Source organism: Carassius carassius, chromosome 48, assembly GCF_963082965.1.
Source record: "Carassius carassius chromosome 48, fCarCar2.1, whole genome shotgun sequence".
Taxonomy (NCBI): Eukaryota; Metazoa; Chordata; class Actinopteri; order Cypriniformes; family Cyprinidae; genus Carassius; species Carassius carassius.
In genome coordinates, this window is record NC_081802.1 from 6,096,483 (window position 1) to 6,109,361 (window position 12,879).

General features: G+C 34.2%; 1 protein-coding gene across 2 annotated transcripts; it reads right to left on the minus strand.

The window, feature by feature from the left end:
- Window positions 1-2,322: 2,322 nt before the first annotated feature.
- Window positions 2,323-12,568, minus strand: nab1a (NGFI-A binding protein 1a (EGR1 binding protein 1)). 2 transcript variants are annotated; one of them, XM_059543910.1, is made up of 8 exons: window positions 12,266-12,568; window positions 9,798-10,573; window positions 9,351-9,484; window positions 8,881-8,932; window positions 7,088-7,207; window positions 5,969-6,128; window positions 5,744-5,887; window positions 2,323-2,970 (listed from the first exon to the last, which is right to left on the minus strand). In XM_059543910.1, exons 1-8 carry the CDS (start codon window positions 12,366-12,368, stop codon window positions 2,897-2,899), a joined length of 1,563 nt encoding a protein of 520 aa, XP_059399893.1. In that variant the 5' UTR covers window positions 12,369-12,568; the 3' UTR covers window positions 2,323-2,896. The 2 variants fall into 2 exon arrangements, with proteins under 2 accessions (XP_059399893.1, XP_059399894.1); XM_059543911.1 differs by lacking the exon at window positions 12,266-12,568 and adding an exon at window positions 12,081-12,258.
- Window positions 12,569-12,879: the final 311 nt, after the last annotated feature.

Sequence of the window (12,879 nt, forward strand, 5' to 3'; positions counted from 1 at the left end):
ATATATATATATATATATATATATATATATATATATATATATACTAACACACAGACACACACAGACACCTACACACACACACACACACACACACACACACACACAGTATTTACAATTTATATATATATATATATATATATATATATACATATATATATATATATATATATATATATATATATATATATATATTAATGTTATATTTGATAAATAATGTAAATATTGTTCGTTTTATTATTTAGTATATTTTCTATAATATTATAATGATTCTTTTTTGTTTTTGATCATTTCTTTATATTATTTATATGAATTATATTTTAATATATTGTATGATTATTTTTTACTGCATGAGATAATTCAAGTGGATTTTAAAAGTAGTATATCTTAAATAAGGCATCTCTAACTCTCACAACCCCAGTGTTTCCTCCATCATCCCACAGAGACCAGATCGAGTCAGATATCAGGAAACACATGCTCACGGTTAAACCCTATCATGTAGGAGAGCCCTCGAGGGAAAGCCTGCTCTGTAAAACCAAAATAAAGTTCAAGAAACCTTCATTTACGCCCCCCCCCCCCCCCCCCCCCCTACCTCTTAATGGAGAGCTTATATATGTCACGTAGCCTACATATTATGACTGTATTTTTTTAAAACACGAATCTTTATCCAAAAGAAGCCAAGCTCTGCATTAGTGCATCTTATCCCACTTCCATCAAGACGAAGCTTGTAGCCGAGTGTTGGCTGTGAGCCGCAGCGCTGTTCGCAATGTTTCCGCCCACATTCAAGCACCGCCCACACATCTGGCTCACACAGTGATCTATCCGCTCACACACACGCGCACACACGGGGCTTCTGTAGGTGCTAGTGACGTTTCTCCTGAGGAACACCCGTGTAGGGCTTCTGTAGATCTATGAGACTGATGCACGCGCATAAGGTGTGTGTGTGTGTGTGTGAAGCGTGGGCGCATTTTTTTAGCATTAACGTATGAGTGTGACATAAACAGAACAGGAAGCTGCTCGGATCAGCTCGATTTTATGGGCTGCTTCCAGATTAAGAACTGTTTTTCAGGCCGTCTCTATAAATGAAGTTTTAAGTTGTTAGTTTTTTATTTTATTATTATTATTATTTTATCTATCTATCTATCTATCTATCTATCTTTCTATCTATCTATCTATCTATCTATCTATCTATCTATCTATCTATCTATCTATCTATCTTACACACAAACATGAATGTAATTATCATCAATAATTATTATTATTAAATAAATATTTATATTTATTAAATAAATATTTTTATTTATTAAATAAATATTTTTATTTATTAAATAAATATTTTTATTTATTTTACGTATAAATATAATAAATATTTATATTTGTAATAAGACAATAAATGTTTATATTTATTTTGTTTATATTTTTATTAGATCAAATATATATTTGCAGTAAAATATGTAAATATTGGAAATGCTGTAAAATATTAGATATTGAAAATTTAAGTAATACAATATTCTTATATTTTATCATTTATTGTAAACTTTATTACAATTATTTGCTGCTTTAGTTTATTGCTGTATTATATGTGATATATATTAAATACAGAATTATAATTGATAAAAAAGTAAATATTTTTATATTTAGTAATATTTTATACACCATTATTATTATTAAAATAAACATTAATATTTATTTTGTATTTTATTAGATCAAATATATATTTGCAGTAAAATATGTAAATATGGTAAATGCTGTAAAATATTAGATATTGAATAATTAGCAATACAATATTGTCTTATATTTTATTATTTATTGTAAATACATTACAATTATTTGCTGCTTTTGTTTATTGATCTATTGTATGTAAAATATTAAATACACAATTATAATTAATAATAAAGTATATATAAAATATATATTTTTATATTTAGCATTCAAACATTTTATTATTTATTGGATTAAATATATATTATAATTATTATTTACGGTTTATGTTTACTTTTGCATATATTATATATATATATATATATATAATTTTTTTTTTTCATTATCATGTTTCTTTAGAAAACATTTCAGGCTTTAAATTAAAATTTCCATATTTTTTAAAAACTTTTCTAAACTGACAATAACTAAGAAAACAAACGTATAATGAAAAATCACAGAGAAGTTTGGTTTTATTTGTAGTACAATTCCACAAAGACAAGATAAAGAATGAAACACACAACAAATGTACATAGAAAAGACCAGAATGACAGATAAGCACAGCTAACTAATGAAACGCCCACATGTGATGAATTCTTTTTTTCTTCAGAAAAATCACAGTCACAATGTAACAGTTAACGCTTAACGACAGCGAGATACACAATACACCGAGAATAAGGCTACAGATGCTGGTAACAAATACACAATAAACTTTTCTTCTTAATACTAACATCTAAACTGACGCAATCACAAAAACACGCAAAGCTAATTCTACATATTCAGTTTTCTTTAAAGTTTAGTTCATCCTCAACGACAAACCGATACGAACAGATGAATGTCATCATTTAACCTTATCAACCAATCTAAGGACTACACAACCGTTTTCTACAAAACTCCAGTATTTCCGTTGAATAACGAATAGCTTAAAAAAAAATAGTTACGAATAAGACATGCAATCAAATAAACAAATACAGATCATGTACAAAAAAATGCACAAATACACTCTTAGACAATTTCTGTGTACACCGAATGCAAGACATTCATGTTTTTTGCTCTAAAATAAGAAATTAAAATAATTCTTAATAATTACAAATCAAAATAAATGGATCTCTAGGCATTTACAGTTAGTTAAGGCCACACAGTTTAAGTACTAAATCCACTGAGCAAACAAAACGCAGGTTTGACTTTGAGGCTCAAGATGTTATCTGGAGTCCTCTGGTTCGGATTTGATGGTCTTCTTTTCCAGAAGCCTCGGCTCCTTCTGAGACCCATTTTCTGAAATGTACAAGTGTCAAATTAAGTTCAATTTTCAAATGTATTGGTTAGCTTGCACACATAAAAAGGCAAAAAAGAAATGCGAAACCAAGTTTCAAGAAACATGTTTGATCATGTGGAAACTTTTCAAATCTTTTCTTCAAACTTGAGTTATAAAATGAGACGATATGCAAATCAAGCAAAAGTACAACAAATATTTAGCACCCTCAGGTCATCCAAGATGTAAAAGAGCTTTATTTTTGCTCTTCGGAACGGATTTGGAGAAATTTAGCATTATATCACTTGCTCACCAATGGATCCTCTGCAGTGAATGGGTGCCGTCAGAATGAGAGTCCAAACAGCTGATAAAAATATCACAATAATCCACAAGTGACCCAAACAACTGCAGTCCATCAGTTAATGACTTGTGAAGCGAAAAGCTGCATATTTGTTAAAAAAAAACAAATCCATCATTACATCGTTTTAACTTAAAATAAAAAAAAATCTAAAAACTCCATAATCCATAATAACGCTTCCTCCAGTGAAAAAGTCCATCCCCCGTAGTCCTTTCTCATCAAAATCCCTGACATGTTTGTTTAAAGCTGTTTTCGTTTGTAAATGAACCGTGCATATTTCTCTCCTGATTCAGAGGTTTTAAATTTAAAAATGTCTTAATGATGGGTTTCTTTCTTACAAACATGCAGCTTTTTGCTTCAGAAGACACTGATGGACTGGAGTGGTGTGGATTATTGTGATGTTTTTATCAGCTGTTTGGACTCCAATCTGATGGCACCCATTCACTGCAGAGGATCCATTGTTGAGCAAGTGATGCAATACTAAATTTCTCCAAATCTGTTCTGATGAAGAAACACATTTTCAGCAAATGTTCATTTTTGTGGGAACTATTCCTTTAAAAGGTATGTATACATAATAAAAAAAATCCAACAAACAACAACAACAACAACAAAACATAACTAAGCATATTTTACAAGTAAATACATTTTTTCTACTTCAAAATGTCATGTTTAAACTGTAATTATTTGTGATATTTACTAGCAATTTTTGAATAATAATCATTTCTACATGCACGTTTCTGGTGCATTGTGTGGTTTTAAAAACTATTTAACAAGAGTGAAAGTGCAATCAATTATCAAGTCAATACTCATATCATAACAGTTTCAGTATGCTGGAATTTTCAACACATTTCAGCCACTGCCAGTAAACAAACACATAGCGCAAACGCTTACGCCAAAATAAAGTATGGTACTTTTTAGTGTTTCAAATCTATGTCACCAAATTGACAGGGGAGGGTATTAAACGTATTTTTCAGATATTCAAATCAGTTCAAAAGACCAGTGTGATCAGTAAATGACACTGATTGACATCAGGCTCTGCCCACAATGGGGCGGAAGAAAAAACCCAAAACGTCAAAAAGACGAGTAAATCCACACCCCCTTACTCTCCTACTCGCAGTGTACTAACGCAGCTTGCACAGGCAGGTAGGAGTTTCAGAGAGAAAGTGCTACCTTCATCAAGGACATTTGCATACAAGAGATTGCATATATTACAAAAAGTTCTCTGAAGCCCTGCTGATGTGTGCGTTACGTTGACACATCAGAGTTTAACGGAGTGGTGTAGGTGTCAATGTGCCAACATGATACTGAGATAAGCCTGTGGCAATCCAGGCTAAAACATACATGCAAAAACAGGGACCAACAAGAGCCATATTAATCTGTACAGCATTTCTCCGCTGGTTCTTTAAAGATTAACGCTCTACCTAGGCAGCATTTGAAGGCTGTTCCAAAATGTAGGCGGCAAAATTACGCTGCCTTCAGAGATACCACGTTTTGGACAAATTTGAAGGCAGAACCACATGCACTGTATCCTTTGTGGATAGTGTGGCAAACCCAGAATGCATTTTGACTAGAGTAAAACTAGACTAAAGTAGAATATGTGCTTTATCTTTATATATTTAGATGACTTGTGAATGATATATGAATGCATAAATAATTGAATAATAAAAAATATTTCCACAGGTTTGGGGTTGGTAAGATTGTTTTATGTTTTTTAAAAAGTCTCTTTTGCTCACTAAAGGTACATTTATTTGATCAAACATGCAGGAAAGAAATGTAAAAACTGTGAAATATTATTAAAATGTAAAATAATGGTTTTCTATTTGAAAATATTGTACAAGATAATTTATTCTTGTGATACAAAGCCGGATTTTCCTCATTATTCCTCCAGTCTTCAGAGTCACGTGGTCTTTCAGAAATCATTTTAATATGCTGATTTAGTTTTTAAGAAACATTTCTTATGATTTTTTAAAATGCTGAAAACAGTTGCTTAATATTTTTGTGGAAACCATAATAAAAAAAATGTATTCCCTGAAGAATAGAAAGTTTAAAAGAACAACATTTGAAACAGAAATCTTTGGACACAATGTAAAAATCTTTACTGTCAATTCTGATCAATTGAATTTTTGATAAGTTTATTTCAAACTAGATTTCGGGAACAAAACTTAAAGTTCTTGATGTTACATTAAATATTATTTGCATTCTAGGTTTTTTCGAAGAAACTGTAAATAGATTGTTTTCAAAAGAACTAGAGATTTCAAAAGGTTCTCCTATGACATCAGACAGAACACTCTTTAGACTGTTTATTTTTTTCAAAGTGTGCACTTCAAGTTTATTATTTGCATTAATTATGTGGCATTTTCATTTTATAGCTTCATTTAAGAGTATTTGTCAACTCAAAGTTGTGAAGTGTCTGTTACAGTCTGGATGTGAGAACTAACCTATGGCTGCCGTCATTCCATCTTCAGAGGTTTGTTTATTATGATGTCGCTCCTCTGCGTTCTGTTTGTGATGTCGTTTGAGCTCATTGGCTAATTGCCTGCCCAGCGGCACATCGCTCAGACGCAAGTTTAGGGGTCTCTCGCCTGTAATTAAGGATAGAAAGTTGCGTAAACTCAACTACTGATATAAACAATTCCAAAGAGGAGGTAAGAGGAGAAATGTACCAGAGAGGTGTGAGAGGCCGCTGTTGCAGTGTTGAGCCGTGGGAGCGAGGTATTTCAGTGCCGCAGTTGGAATCCGCCAGTCCAACGATTTCAGTCTCTCTTGGACAGCAGCGTCGCGCAAGAGCTCCACCTGTTTGGCCAACAGAGAGTCCAGCTGTACCTGAATGTGAAAAAAAAAAGTGTTTACAAAAAGTTTTCAAACAGCTTTCAAACTAACAATTCAAACAAAAAAAGTTCAAATAACGAACAATTATAAATATACTGTTGTTGAAGCAAATTTTTAAACAAGATTTAAACAAGATTATTTAAAAGTAAATTTGAACCACTTTAAAAGCTCTTTCAAACAAAGTTCAAACTAAATTCTGATGAAAAAAGCTTTTTTAAACAACATTAAAACAAAATTCAAATAGTTTTGAAAGTAAATTTCAAACAAAACTTAAAACATTAAAATCACAGTCTAAGCAACTTTAAAACTACATTTTAAACAAACATTTAATAAACTAAGTTTAAACAAGTATGAAATAAATGTTCAAAGTTTTCTGAAACAACATTTGAACAAAATTATTTTGGAAAAAAGCAACAAATATTTTCAAATAACTTTAAAACAAAGTTCAAATAACTGAAACCAACTTTCAAACTAAACTTGAAATGCAAACAGACATTGTTTCCAAATGCTACTTTGAATCAAACATAGTTTAAAGAAAATTAATTGTAGTTCAAATGAATTTGAAATAGGTTCAAAGTGAAACTACATATGAAATAATAAAAAAGAATAAAAAAAAACATTTTCAAATGTTAAAACAGTTTGATGAAAAAACGTTTAGAAACTAACTTTCAAACAAGTTTGAAACGTTCAAATAAAACTTTAAACATTCAAACATACATTGTTTTCAAATATAGTTCAAGCAACGCTGAAATAATAATACATTTTAAACATTGTTTAAAAAACATTCAAATGAAGTCCAAACAAGTTTGAAATAAAGTTTAAAAACATTTTTAAACCACATTTAAACAATATTCTTCTGAAAAAATTAAAAAGTTAAAACTTTGTTGAAACTAACCTTCAGACAAACAAATATTCATTTTGTGGTACAGCAATTGAACACAGACTCAAAATACCTGCAGACTATGTCTGATGGTCTCCTCTCCTTTAGATTTGGCGATTGCCAGCTGCTCTCTCACCGTCTCCTGACGCGTATGAAGAACGTGAAGAGCCTCCTGTAGATCGTAGACACCATCCTACGAGAAAGTGAGAAAAAGTGAATGGGAGGGATGAGCTCATGGACAACTTTCAATAAAATTCACTAAGACAGAGGTGAGAGAGTTTTATGTCTCCATGGAGGATTCATTTAATTGCATCTCTAGTGCAACCATGACATTTGCACAAATGGAGAAAGCTGTTAGCACAAACTGAGTCATCACATCTGTAGTCCACAGTCCCCGAGGAGGCAAGTCATGCTGCTTGTGAGCTGAACCATCCAAATAATCATATTTTACACTTTTGTAGCATTTGCACTTTCTCCCTAAAACGCTACGTATAATGTCAATCAAGGTTTTTGCACTAAAAATATTCATTATTTAGTTCATGACCATTTTCTGACCTCTCTCTGAACCCAAAAATGCGCAATTACTCAAGCAAAGAGGTTCTTAATCTTCCTAATCAGTTCTTAATGTATATAAAATGTGTTGTACGAATACATACAGCTCAAATATAAGAGTTATAATAAAGCTGAAGTATTTCATTATTTTATTTCAATTTATTTTTAAACTTACTTATCCTCCTGACAAACAATTTTTGTGAAAACTGATCATAAAACCATTTTAAAACCAAAGCTCACTGATATCAAATATAAAGAAAATAGTAAAGCTAATTAAATATAGTACTTTATTTTAAAAATAAAATTAATTATTAAAATAATATTCACTTTTTTTGAGTTTTGGATGTATAAAATCAGTATAGTAAAGTTTTTTTAATATTAGAATACTTTTAGCTATTTTATTTAAAAAATGTTAGTTCTTAAATGCACAAATATTATTTGGTCCTATTTTAACGTGGTAAAAAAACATACAAGGACTTAAAAACACTTTTATCATCAAAAATCGTTCTCTGTCATGGCAATGTTCCTGTTTGTTTCTAACCATTTTGTATGTAATTTTAACAGATCGGCCGTTGTCACCTTTGAAAGAATTTACACTTTGTGTCACCCCTTGAAAACCTCCGTATTTTCCTTTGAGGTCATCACATATGTGTGTGTGTGTGTGTGTGAGTGTGCGTGTGTGTGTGTCCACGTATGACGTTAGACATAGGCAGAGACAGCCACAGTCATGCGTGGGTAATTCACTATGTACCCACAGGATGATGTCAATTATGTGTTTCAGTCCACTGTGTACTTCTCCGCCTGTGCGGATGAATGATTGCACGTTTGTGTACTAAGCTTTTCTTTATGCAGAGAACTCCACAAAAACAACTTCCGTTAAAAACAAGCTTTTAATAGCGAGTTAAAATTGATCACAGTTTTAATTTAACGTCTTCAGAGCTTTGTTTGCAACGGTTTTGTTGACTTAGAGGCCCCACGGAGCTACGAAAACAATGATATAATTTACTTTTAGATGTTCGCTCATGGGAAAAGCTGTGTGAACGCGACATTTCGGAGTGAATCATGACAGTAATTACTCTCCTGAGATTATTAACAGAGAGAGTGCACACACAAACACAGCGCTAATTCAGACACAATGGGAAGGCAGCTGGCAATAAATATCATTACAAGAATGCAAAACTAATAAAGAAGTCCCGAGAAAGCACCTGGAGCTCGAAATGATTGCGAAGCTGAGGAGTCTCATGCAAATAGAGCAATCTGTCACAGTGAGGTTTATGAATATGAACTGAATCTACAGAACTTGTTTAAACTTACTTCAGATTTGATCCTCTTGGGAGATGGTACTTCTTCGTCACCGCAGTGGGACCTGAAATTAAGATGTATTTTGAGTTTTATACTTATTTTGAAACACCATAAACAGTCATTGTGGTAAAACTAGTGAAAGTACTAAAAAGATGGCATTTACTGTACAAACAGATGCTCCTTATATGAATAAATAGAGACCATGAATCAATTTTTGGTAACAATTTCATGAATTAGTGTCTGGTAATATGATGTTTGCAATTGCTAATGTACTCTATACAGCTAATTTTAAAAAGTTCTTATGGGATATTGAACAAAAAATGAATCATCTTGTTTACAAGGTCGTCCAAAAATCGCTCTTTAAAACATGAAGTTCCCTTGCCCAATATTCCTTGCCACTATTTATACAAAAGCAAGCTATTCCTCAATATGTCAACATAAGAAAGTGTTAATAAATGATTTTAAGAAGAATTGTGTCTTACCTGCTGCTCCTGTGGGTGTATTTGTATGTAACTTCGCGTGAAATCTGCCTGGCCAGTGAGAAAAGTTCATCTCTTCGGGTCAGCAGTGATAGATCTTTCATGCACAGCTGAGCGGATGCTTCATTGACCGTTAGCTACACAGTAAATGAAACGACAATGAAAACATCAATTGTTTAGTAAATTCAATCTTAAAAGGTTCCACAAGGGGTTTTCACAGCGATGCCATAGCAGAACCCAAAGAACCGTCCATCGAAACGTTCTTTAAAGAACTATTTTTTACTGACGTGGTTTGTGGAATCCAAAGGTTGCTTAAAGTTCTTCATGGAACCACGGATATTAATAAAACCTTTATTTTTAAGAATGTCAGGAACAACAATTTCTGTTAACCCCCACAGTCAACAATATCGATATCTTATCATTCGATCTAACCAGAAGATTCAAACCAACCTCATGCATCGTAAGCTGCCGGCCGTCACGCCTCTTGGAATCGAACCGCCCATAGATGGCGCTGTATTTCCGAATCTCCGCCTCCTTCTGCGGATCGTCTTCGCTCATCTCGCAGATGTGGCCGATCATCTTGCTGAGCTTCTTATTGGTGCGGATGTGTTCTTTGACTTCTGTGAGGTCGCTCTTGGGCAACGTTTGGGCTAGTCGCTCTACGCACTTCATCACGCACTGGACAGCGGCAGAATCGAGTGCATCGAGAGTGTCATGAGGTGAACACGGAGAACAGGCTCCAGATGGAGATAGGCTGTGCTCGCTCTCGCTTCCCCAGAAACGAGTCTCGCTAGCCCCTTGCAGTGGGGAGCACCCTGGCGTGCCGTCCCTGCTTAGATCCAGTCTTCCTGGACTGGGGCTTGTGGGTAATAAAGCCCTGGGAACTGCAAGCTGGTTCTGTTGCCCGTTGCTGTGGGAACTTTCGGGTAGCTTGTACACTGGTATACTGCAAACAGGAAGAGACGTCAACGGTTGGTTGAAGACGGAAGGGTTGGTGACCCAATCCCGCAGAGCCTTCTGGAGTCTTCGAACGTGAAGGGGTTTGGTTGCCATTCCGACAAGGGCCATGATCTCGAGGAACTCTTCCTCACCGGCCTCACAGAGCTGTTGCACATCGTCGCCGCCCTGCTGGATAAAGGCTTCATAGTAGCAAAGCAAGTTTGCCTTCTGCAGGATCCGGTACAGTTGTAGCTCACCCAAAGAACGTGGCAGCAGCACTGACATGACTACAAATGCAAACACAGAGCAAAACATAGCATCGTCATTCCTAGAAAATGTTTCAAGCGTGGAACAATGCTTGCCAATGTTATTAATTTCCCAGGACACTCACACTATGACTGTAACAATTAGTCTCCAGTTGCAATGTTCTTTTCTATACATTCTTCCAAGAGTTCACACTTACATATAATAAATAGAGTAAAGGTTAAGCGTATCTGGCGCGCTGTCCGAGAGGGAGTGCTCAGAGTTTGGAATTTGGCCCGAACCTAGAGTACATTTTAGCAATCTAAAGATTCTTTTCACACTACAAAGAACCTTTAGAAGAATGCAAAAGTTTAATGGATGTTAAAGGTTCTTTGTGGAACCATCGATGCCAATAAAGAATCATACTTTTTAAGAGTGTAAAATCATTTGTAAAGCAGATGTGTTTCTGTTTGCAAAAGAGAGTGACAACATCACTCTTAAAAAAAAGGTTCTTTACTGGGATCAGTGGTTTGATGAAGAACCTTTAACAATCCACGGAACATTTCCATTGCACAATAGGTTCTTTATAGTGGAAAAAGTTCCTCAAATTATTACAATGTTTTTTACACTAAGAAAAAATGCTTTTTTTAGGGAACGGTTTACCCAAAGGTTCTTTGAGGAACCTAAAATGGTTCTTCTATGGCATTGCTGCAAAAACCCCTTTATTTTTAAGAGTGAAGAGCATTTATCCATCCATAATTATTAAGATATTCATATTGGAAAAAAGGATTGCCGAAACATTTCGGAGGGAACATATTATACGGACTGCACAAGGCTGCAGTGTATAACAACAAAATAAAAAATTAACAAAGATAAAGTAAGAAAAAAAGATTGATAATTCTGACTTTGCGCATATAGTTTTATCTGGAATAGTACGTAGTCAGGTTACTGCCATGTTTGAGAAGAATCCAAACAAGGCTCTGAGGGATAGAAGTACAGTGTTCAAAAAGATTGCGCTTTTGTTTAACAACATGCCAACTGATTAGCTGTTGAAAAACTTGCAGAGGACAAAAAAAAAAAAAAAAAATATATATATATATATATATATATATATATATATATATATATATATATATATATAGAGACACACATATATATAGACACATATATACATCATATCCAGTCAGACAGTCACATAATATTTATTCACAAAAAATGCTAACTTTCAGTGCATTCAAAGCTCAAATTCGATACGAAAATCCTGTATAAAAATAAATGTTAAAAATATGTTTGTTTTTTTTACTTTGAAACCCTATAAACTTTCCTTTTAAGTGCTTATTTAGCAGATGTTTTATTCCAAGTGACTTAATTTAAATTTATTACAGGTACAATCCACTTGGCACAACCAGGGTTTGAGTGCCTTGCTCAAATGCAACTTATTGACTGGATCTTACACCACATTTAAATGCAATTAAGAATAGGCTGTCACATACAAGTTTACACTTGCAAACACAGCTCCACAAAATCATGGACAGGTTACAGCAAACTCACCTGAGAAGATCTTAAAACTATTGCTTCACATGCACCTGGGAGTCTCTACGAAATCAGTGCATGCAAATAACTCGGATATTGAATCTATATACCCAACTAGCTCAAATCAACGAGCTTTGACGTCTACCTTCCCCATCTGAATAGCTATGTATGAAATGTTTATATTAGTCCTCGGGTTCACGTACCTCTCTTTCGCATCTGGTGCGCGCGACTGCTCCCGGTGCTCGCCGCGGTCTCGAGGCAACGCTCCGCCTCTCGCGAAGGAGAGAAAGTGCGTTGAAGGCTCATCGGTGCTGTCTCTCTCTCTCTCTCTCTCTCTCTCTCTGAGTGTATCTGTCTCTTGTGCGGGGATATTCCGATGTAAGCTGCATTGCTATCTCACTCCCACGCGCTGGCTTGACGCAAATCCTCGCGTGGGCGACGGTGCGCGCGTGGGACGGAATACCGAGAGAGAAGACCTAAACGGTCGCACACTGCAAAACACACATTTGTGATGACATATTGAGGAATATTAATCGGTAATACATTTTTTTTATTTAACATGAACCCACACAGCGTTTAGTACAGCATATGCGTGTATTTTGTGGTGGCCATGTTCATACGTAAATAAGGGAAACCCGGGAAAATTCTCACACTTTTTAAGTACAGTAAATGTTTACCTTTTTAAAAGTACATTTTAGTGCAGGCCTAAATAAATACTTCAAAATGTAAAACATAAAACGAGTTTCGGTGAAATAGTTAAGCCAAAAAAGAAAGTTTGCTGAAACTTGACTCACCCTCAGGCCATCCAAAATGAATT

What these genes read in the sequence shown, in the direction of transcription:
- nab1a (XM_059543910.1), bottom strand. Translation starts at nt 12,368, where the DNA reads ATGAGCCTTCAACGCACTTTCTCTCCTTCGCGAGAGGCGGAGCGTTGC. An exon ending in GGCAGCTTACGATGCATGAG is followed by an intron (nt 9,485 to 9,797) that starts GTTGGTTTGAAT and finishes TTTACTGTGTAG; the next exon opens with CTAACGGTCAATGAAGCATC. An exon ending in TACACCCACAGGAGCAGCAG is followed by an intron (nt 8,933 to 9,350) that starts GTAAGACACAAT and finishes TCTTAATTTCAG; the next exon opens with GTCCCACTGCGGTGACGAAG.